The sequence below is a fragment of the Aedes aegypti genome, chromosome 2 (genome assembly GCF_002204515.2).
Source record: "Aedes aegypti strain LVP_AGWG chromosome 2, AaegL5.0 Primary Assembly, whole genome shotgun sequence".
Lineage (NCBI taxonomy): Eukaryota > Metazoa > Arthropoda > Insecta > Diptera > Culicidae > Aedes > Aedes aegypti.
In genome coordinates this window covers 381,965,761-381,987,556 of record NC_035108.1, presented here as the reverse complement: position 1 = coordinate 381,987,556, position 21,796 = coordinate 381,965,761, and the positions used below count along the sequence as shown (strand labels likewise).

General features: G+C 35.5%; 1 protein-coding gene across 1 annotated transcript in view; it reads left to right on the top strand.

Moving 5' to 3' along the window:
* Positions 1-21,796, top strand: part of LOC5566807 (arrestin domain-containing protein 3) — a 52,619-nt gene that overhangs the window by 25,474 nt on the left and 5,349 nt on the right. The window contains exons 2-7 of the mRNA XM_021846881.1: positions 4,088-4,424; positions 11,168-11,238; positions 13,307-13,498; positions 15,756-15,851; positions 15,959-16,029; positions 17,259-17,559. Coding sequence (XP_021702573.1) covers positions 4,313-4,424; positions 11,168-11,238; positions 13,307-13,498; positions 15,756-15,851; positions 15,959-16,029; positions 17,259-17,559 — 843 coding nt within the window. The 5' untranslated portion in view covers positions 4,088-4,312. The remainder of the gene's footprint in view (positions 1-4,087; positions 4,425-11,167; positions 11,239-13,306; positions 13,499-15,755; positions 15,852-15,958; positions 16,030-17,258; positions 17,560-21,796) is intronic.

The following is a 21,796-nucleotide window of genomic DNA, read 5'->3' as shown; positions in this document are numbered from 1 at the left end:
TTGCAATTTATATGACTTAATTTTTACAAACAAATAAAATAAAAAGAAATAAAATATCACGCAACAAGCCTTGAGCCTCAGACATTTAGATCGCTAGTCTGATACGCTACCACTATACTGCACATTCTTTGTTGCAGGAGATGGTCTTTTAGCAAACATAAATGAAACACTGTAGAGCATCATGTTTGAATGTTACCGAACTTAATTGTCATTTTGCGAATGAGCCAGTGCAACACTGAAGGTTTCATGTTTTATCGAATTAACGTTTGCAGTTGAAACGAAGTGCAGCAATTTATTAAATACATCGTACGAAAATACTTATGCAACGTGATGACATTGTGTTTCTGTTGAGCAGTGATGTTCTTGTAATAGGTAAGACCATTTGTTCATGAATTCCACTTTTTTGTTTATGTTGCGTTCGGCGATGTGCCCTGTATGATTTTATACCTACATCAGATGAACTCATATGTAATCTCACATTGATGATTATAATAGAGTCATACCAAGTGAAGTTAAAATCATAATGGAATGACAGTTCAAAGTTACATATTTGGTCAGACTAAATTGGAATTCTATAAGATGCAAATTCAAGTCAGATGAAATTTATGACTTCATTAACGATATCAATCAATTAAGTTTTGCATCATATCCAATTCCAACGAAAATTGTACATTTATACAATTTGAAATGAACATCCTTATATGATCTCTGGTTTGCTGGGTGGAGTGGCCAAATCTATTGAAATTTAGTTTTTTCTTCCTTTATTGACATGTTCTCCCGAATTCATGAAGATTGAGACGTCGCACGGTATGTTTTGGACATGAAACGGAAATGTCCCCAAACTGGCCCTGGCGGAACCGGCTACGATGTTCTGGAACGGTCCACTTATTCAAATTATGTTGAATTGATGACAATCTACCATTATCTCACGTTTTACATAAAAACTTTAGTGTTGTAGCTGAAATAAATAAAAAAATAATCACATTTCCCGAATTTGGCACCCTCGTGACCCCAGTACAATCCGGAATATCTCCGGCATGGTTCCGAATTCAGCATTCTCCATTTATGACAAATAACTGAAACCTTTTTAAAGTAAACTGACAGTAGTTTCAAAAAAATCGAATGGGAATTGACGAAATGGCAGCCATTTGAAAATGCCTTGTCAGAGGCCGGTAACGTAAAGGTTAATCAAGGATGGATGATCAATTTGTTGAGCTCGTTTCATGCTTCTATTTAAATGTACAATATATTTTGAACCGTATTTTTAACATGACAACAGTGGGCATGGTTCTTAAATGAATTGATTTAACACTTCAGTCGTCGCTGTTGTATTCAACACTGTTGAAAAACCTCGCTTTTCGTTCACAGCAGCAGCGTGGCGGTTCTGACGGTGGCAAACCGCGCGAAGACTGGAAGGTTAACAAAATATGAACAGTTCGTCACTGTAAGTGTCGACATAGACTCTTGCACATAAACATTTAGAATCCTATACCCTTACTTTTACCTGATTTTTATCATTATAAAAAATAACCTTTGAATAGTTCGATACTAAGAGTGTTGACTTATCGTATATCCACGTTGTCTTTAGATTACTTATAGTTGGGTAAGTTTTTGAACTGAGGTTGCATGAATCGCATCAATTACCAAGGTGAATCCTGATCATGCAATCATGATCCCTCCCCACTAATAAAACTCGGTCTCTAGTAATAATACTAACATTCCCTCCCTTCCCCGATGACCGTGAGGACGAGGCCGGCGCTGTTTGGAGTTCTCGAAAGTATACATTGAAGGTGGAAAGCTACTCCCAAGCTACTGGTCAATCACGGAGTAGCAACTACAAATTGTAAGGTCATCAATGCTTATACTTATGTTTATGGAATTTGAAGTTTTGTTGGACCTTTTCTTTGCAGATATTTTAGGAGCCTGTCCATTTAGAAAGCTGGCTTTTTCGACAAACTTCTTCAGTAACTCAAGGGCCATCATTGTTCGAGCAAGTTGATTCAAAATTGTGCCACCAGGCGGCGCTAGTGAGCATGAAACTTTTGTTTTGCAGATTTTTCAGGAGCCTGACCACTTAGAAAGATGGCAAAATTATTCAGTAGCTCAAGGACTATCATTACACAAGTAACCACTAGCCCGCTAATTCGCATTTTCGGGCTTATAGGGCTGTTACACGGCTAATGTAGAGCTTATCAGCTCTATAATAGCCCTATATTAGCACGAAGGGCGAATTAAAGTGCTATCTGGTTACCCAGACAACCAAAATGTACGTATAACGAAATCACCTGGAGGCTTTGTATGTGCAAAAATTCACTTATAAGATGACGCGAAAAGGACTTCTACGTACAAAAGTGGAGGTGATATACGTGCATTTATTGTGTGATGTATAATAGCATACAATGCGAATAAATTTCCTACCGAACTCACCTGTAATCTTATGCGACGTAACTTATGATAACAAATGTGGATTTGACAGCTGCTACGGATTGATTCGACTTACTTTGTACGAGTGTACGAAACGAAACAAAATGTACAAATGAACTCAGAAAAGAGGCGTTTTATGCGAGGAAACTCATCAATCTAGCGATTTTATCCACCGTGTTTTGCGGGTTTGATGTAATGTGTATGAATAAACGAATTATTGCGTTAACTTTGATGCGACTTCTGGTTGTCTGGGTAATTGGGTATACTAGGCAAGAGAATCGAGATTCACGATTTGGCCACAAGGCGATGCTAGTGGGCATGAAACTTTTGTTTTGCGGATATTTCAGGATCCTGATCATTTGGAAAGAGCGTCTCCGGCGAAGCTGTTCAGTAGCGCATAGTCTTGATTCCGATTGTTGTGGATCTTCTTGTAAATTGCAAAATGTATCGATTACCCCGAGGATACACTATTATCATGTAAAACACTGCAAGTTTACATATCGAAAACAAAACCCGATCAACAGCTTCCCACCTTCCCTCACTGCTGATTTACCTACGCTTGTCTTATTTTTTTCCGACAACTCTATCCTATTTTTATAATTCCCATACGTACTGTGAACCATTGAAAGAGCAACTGCTAGGCCAAAGTGTCTGAATCTGTTTAATAGCTTCCTTAATTGAATTAAGCGTCTCATACCGCCATTTCCCGAACTCTCCCCGCTCCACTCGACATCCGTTGTATGCATCCTGCTGACATCTATCCACACAAATTCAACCCGGAAAGCAGCACAATCCATCTACATTGATAATCCGGCTGGCTAATCCTATAATAGTATAGTGTAATAGTAAGACCACCACTCGCTCTTGGGCTGATGAAAAGTTTTCCCAAATTATAGTGAAGAGCGAGGTCGGCTAACTAGCGAGTCTGAATTGGTGATCTGGTCCATCAGGACCACATCCATATTGAGTAATATAGATGCTTCGGATTGCAATTTCTCTGCATTTAAATAAAAATCACTTCCCTTAAATTCATTCAAATAAAACATGCATTTGAAAACAAAAGGTTTAAATTTCTATAAGAACAACTTTTTTTGTCAACGCTGCGAGAATATGAATCTGTTACTATATATCACAACTGTGAACAATTAAAGGTCGGATGCAGGATGATGACGTTGAAAGTCTGTCTTTTCTGTACACGTGTGCAGAACGAGTGAGCAGACATAATTTGTACGCCAGGGAGGATGGAAGTTTTAATGGCTCTGCTGGCACATCACTTCCCAATAAAGAGCCCCCAAATTGGCGTTTGCTTTTGACATGGAGTGCCCCCATGAAGTGAACAAGGAGATCACGGGAAGCGGAAAACACTTAATGAAGATTGTCAAGGTCATGTAATGTTCCGCTAGACTTTAAGTGTACGAAGTGGTAACAGTTCCGAAATTTTGTTTGTGAAGATTAGTAAGGTTGGATATGATATTCATAATACTTCAGGTGAAATGTACCTAAATGTGATTAAAATTATAGATTCACGTGAATGATTCATTAAACTGCGATTGACAAACGACCACACCAAAAGCCCATACATATTAAATTGTGGAAAAATAGTCACCAGTGTAAAGCACATCTAGCTATGAGACCTATAATAGATATTTTTGTTTCTTTTCAGTTTAAAATTACAAATTTAATAAACTTTTTCAGTCGTTAAATCTTCGATGCGTGCTATAATCTAAACATGTGACACTCAAACGCAATAAATTGAGGTATAATCTACGTTGATAGCTTAAAAAACCTAAAACATACGAAGAATAACAAAGTGAGTGAAGTACTGCGTTGTCATCCCTCCAAAAAACGAAAAAAAAGTGTTCGGTGACGACAACGAGACTAAAGCACGATGGATTACATAAAGGAGTTGGATATTCGGCTTGATAAGGAATACTACTATGCTGGTGAAGTGCTCTCCGGGAAGGTGATTATGCACACAACCGAGAATTTCAAACTCAAGTGTAAGTATTCGTTAACGTTTGCCACCTTCTGAGTGATCATTATCAATTTTTTCGTTTTTCCGTACCTTCTTTGCTCCAACATAACCAAAACACCCATGATTTTTTGGGATAAAAATTACTTATCCCTAAACAACATTCCCATCAAGTATAATATTCTAAAGAACAGAAAGCACCCAACTCAACTATTTCAATTTCTTTTAACCCTCTATAAGTTAGTGGCAACTAAACTACCTACAACAAATGATTTTTCTCTCTTTCAACTATATTTACAAATCTTTAACGGTTAGGTACATAATTATTGTGGTACCTAAATAACATTTTGGAACAATATAAGGTGAATAAGAAATGACTGGTTCAAAGCTCAACGAAATCAAAATCGAATGCTGCCAAATTAGAGATCTAAATTGGTGTTAGGGAGTCGATGCCGGTTATGGACCCTTTGCGTATTATGGACCCCCCACAGAAAAACATAAAATTAACACTCTAAGCAACCTTATTCCTATGAAAATCCACCGGGGGAACTTCGATCGTATTGTTAGTCAGTAGTTTCAGACAAAATATTTGGTTTGAGCCGCATAAACACAGATATTTGAACAGTTTTGTAAATAAAACCACACAAGAGGGTCCATAATACGCATGTCCAGGTGGGTCCGTAATAGGCACGCCAGCACCAAGCCGGATTACATGGGAATAAAATGGAGGGTCCATAATAGGAAACGTCAAATATGCTTAGAATATAAACTTAAAACTTATTTTGAAGCAATTCAAATATTTTTCAATAGCTTCAGGAATAGCAATACAGGTATGTTCCGTTTTTATCACGTTCCGATTTTGTCACGCTCCGATTTTGTCACGTTCCGATTTCGTCAACAAATTATTCCGTATCTATCAACACATAAAAAAATATTTTTTTTTTATTTTCAAAATGTTTCAAATTTAAACTAAATACTTATTTTGAAGCAATTAAAATGCATTTTAATAGCCTCATAGTTGATTTTTCGACATTTTCGTTATATTGAGCATCTACGATACATGGTAGGTGTCAAGTCATAAACGATTCAATAAGGTTTGACACCTTCTTATGCAACTATTCAATTGGAATTTTCAAACTGAGCATGGTCTGTTGGACAAGATTGGCCTATCCTTCAACAATCGAGAGCTGCTATGGCCTCGTCCTAGCAACAACTGGAATTTGTGATTAGTTGAATACTTTTTTAAGAGCGTGGCAGAGTCCTCTCCTTTTTCTTATATAACATGCATAAAAGATTTTTTTATGTTAATTTGATAGACATATATGCCCCGTTCGAGTTTATTTTATTTTTGTTAAGACCAGACATCATGTATACGCGCTTCACATCAAGAGCTTGAGATCTTGAGATGAACATAACTGCATGAAAGTACTCCTAGTAAGCGCATGTGATGAGCCTCACGAGATGTCTCATGAGACTCGCTCACTAGAATATATTGTGTACGTATCTGCATCTCGTGTCTCACATAATCTGTAAGCTGCGATATGGAATATCGCATGGCACACTACACACCAAAAAAATCTTAGATTTACAGGTAACGTTATTTTAGTTTCAATCATGTAAAGCCATCTATTGAACGCGAAACACCTTCTCTCAAAGAATGTTGCTTGCAAAACGGCTCGATTTACATGATTTTCCCGCTGAAAATTCAATCATAAATAATGCACATGGAATGACACGCCGTCGATCCAACCATGTGCATTATTTGTGGCAGAATATTCAACGTGGAATCATGTAAACTGAGCGATCGTGTTTTCAATTCCACTCTCAAGATGCAAGAAAGCATGCAACATTGGCGAATGTTGGATGCAAGATCATGAAATGTTTCAGTTTCACTCAAGTTTGCAAGCATTCCTGAATGCAATGAGGCAGTTTACATTATTTATCGTTTAATATCAAATGATAATTCGATTCACATGACAATCATGAAAGTTTACGTGCCATGTAAATTTAAGATTTTTTTTTGCTGTGTAGCTCATTCCGGTATACACTCTGGTTAAGACTGTCGACCTTGTCATATTTTGGACATTATCTTCTATCTTTCAAACTCGATAGCATTGCACAAATTATTGCAAACAGCATTAGCTTAGATCCTTTCCCAAGGGGCAAGGAAAGAAGTCCAGCAAAGCTGAGAAGAAGGCACTTTCTCAGTTGGGATGTAATGCCATAATGTAATTTCATGTAATGGAGAAGAAGGAGAAGATGTAGAAGGATGAGAAAGAGCAGTAGATAAAGAAGCTGTTTCTTGTTTAATCTTTCTTAAAAAAAAACAATGATCAGCTTTCCCAACTTCCTAGTAGTTATTTTTACAAATGAGGCGTACCTTGTGATGCAAAGGACATTTATGTGATTATCGTTTTAATATTCTATATTACATTCATTGAAATTCTAACCAAGGAAACTAAAACTATTAATGATTTATTACAAAATCATATTGATTGATAGGAGTCTGCAATCAACTTTCATTACGAACATATACACAGTTAAAAATAATGATGATTACACGTCATGTAAACTTCATTTATGCTATGTAAACATGACGTCATGTAAATTTAAGTCTGGAATCATGTAAAAGTGTGTTATATGTCATGTAATCACTCAGGATTCTGCTAGATTGCATTACATATAATTGAAGTTTACATTACACATCATGTAAATATCCATGATATTCCACGCTCCAATTATGTGCATTATATGTCACAGAAACTTACACGTTTCGTTCGAACTGTGTATGAATGAACAATCTAAATGCTCTTCACAGCTCCTAAACATCAATACTGTGCATTTATATGATGAAAATGTGTATTATCCTGACAAAAATGCAATGTTCATTTTATATTTGAGAAATATGTTGTCTAAGAAAATTATTCCGTTTTTGTCAACTGAAAATCGCCGATCGTGTTGATAAAAACGGAACATACCTGTAGCTTGAATTTTCGACATTATATTAGTGTTGAGCACCTACGATACATGGTAGGTGTCAAGTCATATACGATTCAATAAGGTTTGACACCTTCTTATCTTAGAGTTTTCAAACTTAGCATTACTGTTGTTCAAAACTGACGCATGTTTCAACAGTCGAGAGTTTCTTTGGCCACGTCCTAGCAACCTAATTATATGGTATCATAGAATTTTCGATATTAATGTGATAGACATATGTGTTAAGTTCTTTGTTATAAGGGATGCACCTGGGAATGAACTCAAGAATGTTTGGGCAACCTCAAGACTGTCGACCCCACAATATTTTGATTATTCACCCTCATTCTTGTTTACGGCGGATCCAACTTTCGATAGAATCTTATTCGCCCACTTGATTTTGCTGGCGTAAACAGGAATGCCAAACGGTTTTCGATCTTATTATGTTGGGGTGATTATGTTTAATCTCTCAAACTCAATAGCATTGTACAGATTAAAGCAAACAGCTATTGATTAGATCCTGTTTCAAGAGGCACGGGAATAGGTCTAGCAAAACTTAGCAATCTGCTGAAAATTTTGGAATCTCCATATAATAAGTTTTCTTCGAGGAAGAGAGAAGAGGGTTGAAATAGCTGACAATTCGAGAAACTGTTACTGGACGATCCCACGTCACGCCAGTTCCCAACCAAAATTTGCTGGGATCTTGATCTTTGAGCAGACACGCACTTCTTCTCTCCATGCAGACCAAAAGGGTAATTAAGAGTCTTATACCAAATGCCATACGCTTGTTCATGAAGCTTAACAAGAGTTTCTAGCCAAAAAGTTCTAATTTATTGATGCTAGATGATAATTGTTAGAGTGAAACAAAAGATAGGGAAAATAACACAGTCTCCCTTGTCACCATAATGCCATAAGAAAGCAGAAGAAGCAGAATAATGAGGATAAAGAGAAGAAAAAAAAGTTTTCTTGTGGAAAATTTCTTTAAAAAAACAATGATCAGCTTGATCCACTTCCTTGTAGTTTTTTTTACAAATACGATCATGATGCAAAGCACATTTATGTGAGTATCGTTTTAATATTCCATATTCCATATATTTATTGAAATTCTGACGAAGAAAACTAAATGATTTAATGATTTATCGTAGAGTCCTATTGATTGATTGGAGTCTGCAATCAATTTTCATTACGAACCTATACGAATGAATAATCTAAATGCTCATCCCAGCTCCTAAACATCAATACTGCGCATTTATTTTATTTTTTTTTTTTATTTACGACACTTTACATCGCGCATTTATATGATGAAAATTATCCTGACGAAACTGCAATTTTCTTTTCAAAATATTTTGTCTAAGAAAATTAATCCGTTTTTTGTCAACTGAAAAACGAAAAAAAATCGAAACATATCTGTATTCCGTTTAATCCCGCTCAAATTACTTATTTTTTCACAATATTAAATTATAATAGTTTAGGATAAAACGGGCTCTTCCAGTCATTAACACTTAATAAAGTATTCTCCATCTTATTACCCAGGTTGACCCAGAAAAAAATATTTAGTTGACCGCAATTATTCACAATCGATCTTTATTCCAAAAATATATTATTTTGTGGGAAAATGGGGTAAAACAGGCACTTCTACACCATTCGATTATTTGAAGTTTTTCTATGAAATATTGAGGTTTTCAAGAACCGCAAGGCGGCATCCACAAATTACGTAACGGTCTAGGGGGAGGGCGGAGGAAGCTTCAAGCGTTACGGCTCATACAAAAATTTAAAATTTTCAATTCAAAAAGCGTTACAGAGGGTGGGGAGAGGTGGTCGAAAATTTCAAATTTTAGCGTTACGTAATAAATGGATGCTGCCCAATCAGCCACATGAATTAGGTTCCGTATTCTACACTGTGAAATGTTCTGTTTACTTAAATGAATGATTTAGTAGATTGAAGGTATCCGTTCTAGGAAGTTTTAGAATGAACTAGAACAGCTAATGTATTCAAGTTACCAAAACGGAGATCTTGACGAAACAAACAAACGGTTCTTCAATTTATAATAATCTCCTAGGGTACAGATTTGCGAGATACCGTAATTTCGGGTGAAATTGATTAATTTTCATGGTTTGTCTTGTCGGTTTTTTATAATGTTGATGATACCAAAAACGGAATTCAGGAAAACAAGTACGATTGGTTCATGCACAGAAATTGTAAAACTAAAAAAAAATCAGGAGATTCCATTTCGGGGTGAAAATGATCGCTTGTCCATGTGATTTACGTTAGTTTTTGAACCAACTCTGCATACTGCAATCTCGCATAACTTCTGATCTCGCCCTAAAAGCCATTGGTAACCATGTGTGTAACTCGTTGTTTCTGAGCATTTGAATGGATTTTCATGTTATTTAACAACACTATGTGGAAGAAAGGATCATTTTCTACCTGCCCGTGATGTTGGTTTGGATGCTTATTCTTTCATTTGCTCAGAAACAACGAGCTACACACGTGGCTACCAATGGCTTTTAGGGCGTTATCTCAGAGTATGCGAGAAATAGAGCTTATGAATGCAACATTTATAGAAATAATGAACAGTTAAATTTCAAGAACTACGCGGTAAACGCCTAAATATAGGCAATTTCTTAAGGAATTTCCTGATATATAACAGAAATTATTTTTTTAAACCGAATGGGCAAACTGGTACGAATTTTAATGATGAGATCTGATTTGAGGATATATTTGAAGCATCCTCACCACTTTTCAGGTTGATACCATGTTCAAATCGTTGTTTAGAACTAGAAGTTTATGAATGTTTATCAACACTACACCATGATTTTGATGTTTTACATAATTTTCATAGAAATAAACTTGGTACGGTTCCCTGGAACCATTGAAAACACGATTCATTATGCCTGAACACCGATCAATTGTAAAAACTAACATTTGAATACCAAAAAACGATCAACGATAAAAAAACGATCAACTAATGGAACATACACTTCGTAGTTGCTACTCCGTAATCAATCAGGATAGTAATACTGCACAGAGGACCACTCAGATGAAGCTTGGGCTTTAGCTTTTTTTCATCTTCAATGTGCAATCTCACTACCCTTGATATTTATCGATTGATAACGGCGCCGGCCACGTCCTTATGTCCACCGGGGAGAGGAAGGAAGTTAATTAGTTAGCCGTTGTTACTAGAAAACCGGAGAATCTTCTGCATTTCCCACAGCTACCTTGGAAGTAGGAGTGTTTTGTTAGTAATGGATGAGATATTCGACCGTATGGATACCACTGTGGTAAGCGGTTAAGTCGATATATTCAATTCTAGCGATAGATAGAACTGATGATGTTTGCGCCATAATGACGCAGAGAGATAGTGAAAGGCAGCTATTAGGAAGAGTGTTACAAATATGTGAAAGGGACGGGCCTTGGATTGAACCTACGACCTTCTGCTTGCAAAGCAGAAGCGATAGCCATTAGAGCACCAACTCCGTATTGTAAAAACTAACATTTGAATACCTACTAAAAAATGAAAACTACGAGGTCAAAAATGGCATACCCATAAACAAAGCAATGAAGAGATATTCAAAAACTAAAATAATACTCAACATTTAAAGAGTTTTATGGTGATATGGTATGTATTATCAAGATAATAACATCTAAATTCAGTTTTTATTCCACAAGCTTTTCCATATCATCGAAAGGCTCTTTGCATCCAACTTGACTACCAACATAATACCATATCTCAACAGTTGTTATTTTAGGAAAATTTCTCAGCCTCAATTACCACACACACCCGTCTTTCGTTTCAGCGATCCGTCTGCTACTCCGAGGGAAAGCTCACGTCGAGTGGAAGGTGTTTGTGTCCGGAGATAAGAGAACGGTAATTATGTCACATCTGTAGTAGGCAGCCAGCCAGCCTTTCCACCCTCCCTCCCCAGCCAACTGCAAATCCTGCAACAATACCACAAGCATACCGACAAGAATCCAACTTTTCACATTTCACCCTCCTTAACACGCTCACTTAAAGGATTTTGCACTGAGTGGGATGGGTTTGTCGCGTTTCAGAATGTTAATAACTGGCGTCAGCGATACAATGCATGCTAAATAGCCGAGAAGCTACGGTATGACAGACAGGGCACGTTCTCAAAATGCTACATAGAAAGGTGATCTCTACCCAGTCATTACATAACTGGTGATAATCATAATATAATGGAATGGGTCTTGCGAAAATTAGTTAGTCACACAGGTAAGGATAAGTAATTGATAAAACATATTTCACATAAAGCTAGATTAAAGATGTGAATTTGTTAATGTTCAACAGATATACGATCTCTTTTCGGTAGGTAATTACAGTGGTCACACTATTATGGGTCACCCACTATTATGGGTCATTTCCATTTGAATTGCATGCAAAACGGAGTGACTAATAATCGTGACAAAGTGACCCATAATAGTGAGACCACTGTAGGTAATTCGGTAGGTGTTGGATAATATATTTGTTCTTCTTTCCATACTAAATGGTCAGCTTTTGCCGGCTAGATCTCAGTTATTTATGAGCCAATTTGAATGAAATTTTCTCAGCACTAAAGTAAAGTTTATCCAATTATTACATACTATTTGATAAAATGGCAAGAAATTTTGTTGAAATGTCCCATCCCTAACCGAAGATAATATGGGGGGGGGGGGGGGGTTGTTGATAATAAGCATATCAAGATTTTTGAAGCTCAGATGTTGGCCTTCCTTAGTCTGGGTTCGATGCCCGCCGGTACAGGATCTTTTCGTAATGGAAATTTCCTTGACTTCCCTGGGAATAGAGTATCATCGTACCTGCCACACGATTTACAAATGCGAAACTTGCGAATGCAACTTAGGCAAAGAAAGCTCTCAGTTAATAACTGTGGAAGTGCTCACAAGAACACTTAACTGAGAATCAAGCTTTGTCCCAATGAGGACGTAATGCCAAGAAGAAGAAGAAGAAGAAGAAGAAGAAGAAGAAGAAGAAGAAGAAGAAGAAGAAGAAGATGTTGTCATATGTAGATTCTTAATAAACACTCCAACTATTACCGAAAATCAGGAGAACCAGGATATTAGAAATTAAGTATTTGCAATTATTTTCTTGAAACAATGTTAGCAACAATTCAAGGGTTGTAACCGTTTCAATTGTTACCAAAATTGATTATTCTTCTTTTTCTATCTTTCTGGCGGTACGTCTCATATGTGACAGAGCCTGCTTCCTAGCCTAGTGTTATGGTCAATTCCACAGTTATTAACTGAGAGCTTTCTTTGCCAATCGACAATTTTTGCATGTATATCGTTTGGCAAGTACGAAGATACTCCTGAAAAGTCGAGAAAATTTCCTTTACGAAAAGATCATAGACTGGCGGGATTCGAACCTACGACCCTCAGCGTCAATCGCTACGGCTAGCCGGGCCCCAAAAATCGATAGTTTGCCTAAAGTCGCTAAAATATATCAATAATAACGCGAAAAAAACGAGCAACAACAATAAAAGTGGTGGGTTTAAAAATAATTTGACAATAATTTGCGAACATTGAAAACAAATCACACGAATTAGAATAAAACTTTATTTAATAGTAGAATCTCTATGTCCACCGAAGACTACCCTTCACTTGAGAATTATCCATATTCAAAGACTTCCCTAATTAGCAAAGATTTTAAAGCCACTTTAATTGCCTGGCATACATCTAACAACCTTTAAAATAATACATATAATGTTTGAATACCTTTGAACCAAACATCCTTTCAGCTTCATTCATGTACATTTACACACATAAATCCACATACACAAACAATTTAACCTGTCTCTTTCATCGTAAAGCAGTCAATGCCTTCCAAGCGCCGATTCATGTGGCTTTTCCTACCGCATGTCGGCCCACACTGTGTACCGTACTTTATATTTTCTTTTTTTTTCTGGCAACCCACAAAATAGGTGAAGGACGACCAGCTTTACATTGACGAGCGGTCGGTGATATGGGGTGAGCGGGCTGGCGAAGGACTAGACGTCACCGTTCCGGTCCTGATTCGTGGCCAGCATCAATTCCCTTTCCGCTTCAACATCCCGGAAACCAACCTGCCTTGCAGTTTCGAGTCACGTGCCTGTTACATTCGTTATTTCGTTAAGGTAAATACAATTAATGCACTCCTCAACAGGGGCGCTTGATCTTTTTGAATGTGACCCGAATTAATTGATTATACAGTGATACCTCCATGAGTCGATGTTCCATGACTCGATATCGACTCATGGAACCATACTAAAAACAAAATTTCATGGTTACTATGATGGTCCCTAGAAGTAGCCTTCCAAAGGATTTCTGTTCCATGACTCGATATTTCCATGAGTCGATGGTCCCTTCAATATCGACTCATGGAGGTTTCACTGTACTTTAAAAAATTCATTTCAACCAATCAACAGGGAATTCAACTATATAATTAATTCAAGCATGGCAGAATTTGGCTTTTTTGCGTTTTCCATAAAGTTCAGAGGTTTAAAAAAATATATGAAGACGCACAATAAATCGGTCAGATGATGTTAATATATTATAATGTGGCCACTATATCAAGGAGTTGTAAGAAAAACGCATCTGCAAAAACCTTCTGATAATCGATTAAATTGAAATTATGTCAACTGAATTTTATTGACTATTTTTGGGCCCCCGGGATGCCTCAAATTTAAAAAAGTGTTGTATCTTAACATCTGTGTCAAGCTTATAGGAATGCATGTTCGATCTATACTTTTGGAGATTTGTAACGGTTTAGTATCTAATAAATCTAGAGCCGGTTCATCAGGGCATTAAGTCCGATTGGCCGCATCTGGTACACTCCAAACGGTACAAAACTGTTGATGTTTAATGTTGAATATAAGATCTTAATGATCTATGCAAATTAATATGATTGCCATTGGAAATAAATAAAGATAACTTGGCATATCCCAAAAAATCGCTCTTTTCTACCCGACTTGACCCAGTGACCCACCGCAATTACTCCGGCTACAGGAGTATTCCCGAGTTCTTCCAGCCACTTCTAGAAACTAGATATGTGGGCCAGTATTCTGACAAAAAAATATTTGAAGTTAAGTATTCGCTGAGTGGTAAGGGTTTTAATATTTTTGCTTTCACTCAGGCCAATACGGGTTTAGTATCTAGGTCTCATTTTAGAAGAAAATTTAGCTTTCAAAATCATACTGAGGGCATTTAGCCAAATGTTGGAAATGTGTAAAATATCTGAGTAATTGCAGAAAGAAGATTCAACAGCGAATTCAGAACAAAATTTCGAAGATTATTTTAAAGCTGTTTCCCTTTAAAAGCACTAATTACTAATATTAGAATCACAAAGCATATACAGTGCTGTTCTGAATAATAGCAGCGCATGTCGATTTTCATACAAAATGCTCAACTTTGACATGCTGTAGTTTTGTTCCCTTTCAAGCAATCGAGCTGAAATTTTCTCCACAGAACTACAAATATGATCAATTTTGTAACTACAAAATTTCAGTTTTTTCTGAGTCCCTGCCGAAAAGTGAGACACTAGGTGAAATTTTTCGAAAAAATAGCAGTTTTTCATTTTAAAATTTTTCTTCTACAAATATTTTAAACATTTTCGGTTTAAGTGTAGGTTTGATAAGTAGGAGGAGATTGTTCCAATGGTAAGTAATATACAATTTAAAACTATAATGTCAAGCCGAAATTCAAATTTTTAAAACTGCTATTTTTTCGAACAATTTCACCTAGTATCTCACTTTCTGGCAGGGGCTTAGAAAATTTTGAAATTTTGTGTTTACAAAATTGGGCATATTTGTAGTTCTGTGGAGAAAATTTCAACTCGATTGCTTGAAAGGGAACAAAACTACAGCATGTCAAAGTTGAGCATTTTGTATGAAAATCGACATGCGCTGCTATTATTCAGAACAGCACTGTATGTACAATGTTGAAACATTGGGAGAAATGTCTAACAAAATTAATAATAATTGAGGCAAATATCGAAACAATCTTCTTTTTCACGATAAATGCATTACATGCATTGTTAAGTTTATTGAAAAGCGTTTTCTTTTTTATTTTGAATGGCTGCGACAAATGAAATGAAATATGCTGTTAATTGATATCAATAATATTTAAATCTAGTTTTACCAAATTGGGATAAATACATTGGTTGGAATAATACTTATCATAGAGTTAAAAACAAATAATGAATCTTTCTCCGAACATTTTCACCAAAAGATTTAAGTGACAAAATTCAATTTTGTTGTCTGATTATTGCTCAATATTTGCGTTGTATGTGATGTGCTTCCATGAACAAGTACGCTTTATGAAGTGTGTTCAAGATCACTGATGTCTTATTTTTCATACTTTTTATTGTATACCAAATACGCACACAACGAGCAGGTTACAATAGACATTCCCTATGCATCGCCACCTCAAGGAATCAAGTATTTCACCATTGTGGGACCACACATAGACTGCATGGACGAACAATATCTGGTAAGTATTTTGTTGGCAGCCTGATGCACCACGACTACGGAACAGTGCTAATTCAAATGCCACTTTTGTCTCTACACATTCAATCCATTATCTCCCGAAATCGACAGAAACCAATTACAGCTCAGGATAAGAAAGTAAAGTGCTGTCTGTGCTGTGCAAAGGGCCCAGTGACATTAAGGTAAGCAGTAAAATCATTGAAAATATTTTCTAAATTTTGTAGCAAATTAAAATGACAACTACGCGTTGGAGAATAACGTGGCTTTGAGGACCCATCTGGAGCCCAAATGTAAAGATAAAACATTAACTAATCCTCAATTCTATTTATGAGATCCCTATTTTGAAAAGTACTGTAACTTCTGATGAAATATATTTTTTTATGACAACAACTTTCCTTGATTTGTAAAAATCCGGAAAAATCTTCAACCAATTTATGTTTTACCGTGTGTGATTTTGTTTTCGGAATTTCTTGGGTAGTATCCTAGTTGTATCCATTTATAGGTAAATCAATTTCAAAAACTGACTATGTCACGTTGTAAATGTTGATTAAGTTTCAGAGATATAAAAATCCTTGGAATAAAATATATGCTTCTAAAAATCGAAAACATGAGTAGCCCTTAGAATTAAAATTCCAAAGGTATTTAAAATTTGAAACATGGCAGATTTTGAATGATTTCTGGTAATATTAATCAAGGGCACTCGAGGAACTCGTTTTTGACACAATACTAGTGAAATTTTTCGAATTTTACCCCTAATAAAAACTTTTTTTTTGGAAAAATTGTTTTCAAACTCCAGGCGTCATGACAATTATTTAGTATAACTCAAAATTATTCTTTATTTTTTTTTATTATTAATTTGGCTTCCAAAAACTATGGGATTGTTCTTAGCTCTGAATAAATTATCGCTATATTTGTATAACCTTAAATAAGATTGCAATATTGAAAACCATTGTCTTAAAACGACTAATCAATTGACTAACAATGCCATAATGTAACGAAACTAAAATCAAAATTATGTAGGTATTCATTCCTCACTGTGATGGCACATCACTCGAATCACATTTTAGTCTTTGACATTTTTTTTTTCTCCGTAGAATATTTATATAGAGATCTATATTCATTTTTTTAATAAATATCAAGAACCAAATATTACAATTAACGATAAATAAAGTACCAAAAGTAAAACTTGTCCTATTTTATCCAAAGAGCTTTTAATTTTATATTTTAGGAGACTTTGACCTGACGGGAAGGGACATTTGTCTCTGACATATGTTTAATAGTATCGTTATTTTTCTAATGATTGTAGTAACTAAAATTTAATGCTATTTTTTTTCGCATGTTTATCTATGATTCTATGGTTTATCTATGGTGGAACACTATATCTAACCAATTTATGCTTTCAATTCTTTAGCTGCTCTCTAGACCGCACTGCGTTCTGTTGTGGTGAAACGCTCAAACTGAAATCCACCATCGACAACCAGGGCGAGGACAGTGTCAAGCTGAAAGTGCGGCTGCTCCAGTTTTGCGAATTTTTCGTCGAACGAGGCGTACTGGGCGTGACAAAAGAGGTCCAACATTTGGTGCTGGAGTACAACGGTGAACTGGTGGCATCCCGGGATCATCAGGATACCTGTGCCAGCTTGCGGATACCGACGGTGCCTACAACACTGATGGGCGTCTGTCGCTTGGTGCAAATCTACTACATGCTGACGGTGAGTATTGAACACTTAGTGTCTACAAAATTCCATAAAAATAAGCGCCAATTTTGCACAGTAGTTTAATACTTGACGTTAAATTGAAATATCAGTGCTCAGAAAATACTAGTCAGGCTTAGCTTCAGCTGAAGCATTTTTTTTTGCATAGAAAGCTGGCCTTAGCTACCATGAAAAAGATTTTTGGTCATCCCCAAAACATACTAAAGTTAAGTAGATGCAAAAACCGAATTTAGTACTATACTATATTCCACTAAAGTTTGTATCCTTTGACAGATACGCGTATTTCGACCTCAACTGTAAGGCCGTCTTCAGTGTCGTGTACTAGACTCGACTTCTATCATTCGACTACTAAAGTTGTTTGTCCTTACCTCAGTGATTACATGTCTGAATGAAACTCCATATGGCTCATTCGAAAGAGGATGAGTTGATCTTACTTCATAGGTATTTGGCCAAAACTTGTTTATTTTGCTTTTCTTTTAATTTTTACTTGAATTGTGGCAGTTTCTTAAAATTACACTAAACACATAACTAACTGTCTCAGTATGTCACTCTTTGAAGGGCACATACAAAATGTTATTAGAAAAAGCTGAAAGTTTTTTAAATAAACAAAACAGTCAGTACCATCATTGGGGGCGAGAATGGGTCAAAAAAGGATATGTACGATTTATTTATTGAATAACTTTCGCCATTCAACTCCAATAAACTTCAAACTTGGTGTGTATGTACTTTGATGGTACATTAACAACTGTCCAAAAAATTATAGAAAAATATTTATTCACTGCGGTGCTACAAGTGAATGAAAAATTACCCAATCTGACCCCATAGAGGGGGTGACATTGGATCACTGTAACTGAAACAATTTGTTTTTGAGAATATGATTGCGAAACCATTTACAGCTGAAAAATATTGATGAAACACGATGTAAACAAGATGAAAAGACATCTCATTTCCACAAAGCCTATTCAGTTTCCCCAAAGGCAGTGATTATTTTAAACCATCGCAAATAGCTAAATTTCGGTGCGACATTCCACGAGCAATACATTTGAGGCTGATGTTGTCGTCATGATCCCGGTATTTCAGCTATCCAACTCATTTGTACTTCCGTGAGATGTTTGTATAATATGGAAACACTAATAAATAATTAAATTTAAAAAAAAATCCATTTGATAAAATATTACGATGTTGTTGCAGACGAAAAACAGTTGCTGGTTTGAGAAGTTGTCAAAATGCGTTGCATTGTTATTCAATGCACGGGATCCTCAACTAGACTTGTTTGATATTTCAGCGATGATGTATTTAGAAAGAATAAACATATCTTAATGATGCAAGAGTACACATGGCACCGTAAAAGGACAGAAAAGTGGACTTGTGGTTTACATTTACAATCGTTCTTCCTTGACCCAATCTCATCCCCATTTTTAATGTTTTAGACAACGTACCGAAAAAAATGAAATTTTTGTGGAAAAATCAAATAGATTCCGGAAAATACGTGTGAAGTGTATTGAATAGACTTTCAACCTTCTACTTATATAACAATAGAGTTTAAAGTACATGCGTTATACTTGGCACAGGAGAAATTTAATGTTGTAAATTTTGTCTAGTTTCAACATACAAGTTTATTGATATATTAAACAATAACTACTATTTCTAAAAATGTATATTGTGATTAGTTATGTGTAATAATATGTTCCCTACCATATGCATTATAAATTTTAGTAATATCAGCGTTATTAGCTGAAGTATTTCATGAATCATATTTTTCCGTTTTGACCCAATCTCACCCCCCAGACCCATTGTCACCCCCATCGACGGTACAAAGAAAATGACAATTATGTCCATAAATGTAAGCCCAATTAATTCACTTTCAAATAAGCCGTATTTGATGAAATTTTTTTTTGCTTGATCCTATGCTGAGAAAAAAAGCTATGTTTTTAGTATCAAGTTTAGAAAAGTATGCAGTAAAATTCCAAAAAAAGACAACAACATACCTACCAAGTAAGACCAACTAATTGACTTTCGGAAGAGCCATAGAAAGTTTCATTCAGAAGTGTAATCACAGAGATATAGACAAAAAATTTTGATTTGTTTTTGTGGGGATGATCCCTAACTTTTTCACAGGAGCGCAGAGAATATAAAGAAAAATTGTATTTGCAATTTATAAAGCGGAGATTGTTTCACCATCCCACGCAATCGAATTGAGAACGCTAGAGGCTAGTAATGCAAATTTGCGACGAGTTTTATAATGTCGAGACATTTAAATGGCGCCCTTATTCTGTTCAAGACTTACTTACATCAGTCTGTTTACTCCAGGGTTTAAGAGCCAGTTCGCGAGAGCCGCAACCCCTTCTTGTATTGATGTTCTCCGATCAGGCTGAAATTTTCAGTGATTGTTCTACTATATAAAAGATGATGTTTTGCAAAATTTAAGATTTTTATATTAGGGGGAAGTGGGACAAAATGACCCCCAATGATTTCATGTCACTAAACATGCAAAATCACAAAAACTGATATAACTATAGTAAAAGTGCGCGGATTATGTTGAAATTTGGCATGAATACTCTACGTTATATGAACTTTGAGATTGGCATGGTATATGGATTTTGAAAGTACTCCAAATCGAGAAAAATGAGTTTTTCATAAAAAATTTAGTGATTTTCAAATTGATTTTTTTCCTACCAACCGAACTAGGTCAAAAAACTAAATATGACGTTTTGTAGGGTAACTCATGGGCTTTCATTTGAGGTGTAATCCAGATATGCCGTTTCAAAAATTTTCGAAAAAAAAATTTTTTTCGGGGTAGTGTTTGAACTTGAGCCATTTTGCGAGTACCGCAACCGCCTTGTCTAGAGAGGTTGTATTGATGTTCTTCGATCGAACTAAAATGTACAGGAGTTGTTTTCCTATATAAAAGAATATATTCCGCAAAATTTCAGATTTTTATATTAGGGAGAGCTGGTACAAAATAACCACTAATGATTTAATATATAAAAACTTACAAAATCAATTATAGTAATAGTGATAGTAAAAATAAATGAATTTGCATGAAATTTAGCATGTTCAATTAACGTTATATGAACTTCAAAATGAACGTGGTATTTGGATTAGAAATGTGTTTCAAATTGATAAAAAAAATCTGTTTTATTTTTTTTTTATTAAATTAGTTTTTTTTTTTCAAATCGACTTATATTTTTGTCAATCGAACTAGTTCAAACAACTAATTATGAAGTTTTGTAGGAAAACTCAGGAGCTTTCATTCGCTGTGTACCGTAGTGAATCGAAATGCGGACGGTACCAATATCCGGACACTCTGATAATATAAAATGCTAAATTGACAACATTTATACAACTATATTGAATGAAAAAATAGCTGTTTTTGTAGTTATTCCGACGTATTGGCCTTTCGGAGGTCTGTTCAACAAACTGATCAATGTCCCCGATGAGATCAGCTCAAAGGTATAAATTAATTGGTTAGAGATAATCGTATAGCATATTTTTATTACTTACATTTGGTCTCTTACTAGGCAAACAAATTCAAATTTTTAAATTTAATATAGGGTAATTCAGGTCACTATCTGTAATTATTCAGTTTTAATAAGCATATAGTAATAATATATAAATTATAATTCACTTAATAAACGATTTTGCATTCACATCGATCAATCAACAATGAGAAGATATTTTTTTTCAATTCTCATTCCCCCACTTGACATTTCCCCCATGCGTTCGATGGCGCTTAGATGGAGGCAATCGTCGCAGCAGTAGTGATTGTAACATAATAATACACAAAGTTATAGTTTAAAAGTTTAGTGACACCACATTGAAAAAATATGCTGTAAATATGGTTTAAAAAAGTAAAAAGAGGCTGTCCGGAATTGGAGCCCAATGTTTTTGAATCTAGACATTGTATTGGAATTGTATGTTTCGATGCCGTAAGTACACAATTTTCAAATATAACTGGAATAATACTTTGAACATCATCAAAATATGAGTAATATGTAATAAGAACAATACTGTGCGTCGTTCATTGAACCAATCAGCGATGATTGCAATTTAAACCACCAACATGTCTGTCCAAACAACTAAATCACAAACATTGCTTACACAATATGTGTTCATTACTATTCAAAAAGAAACCCATTTGGCAGATCTACACTTTTTATAAGGGAAAAGTGGGTCAAAATGACCCCCAATATTTTTGTGTCGGAAAACACACAAAATCACAAGAACTACTGTA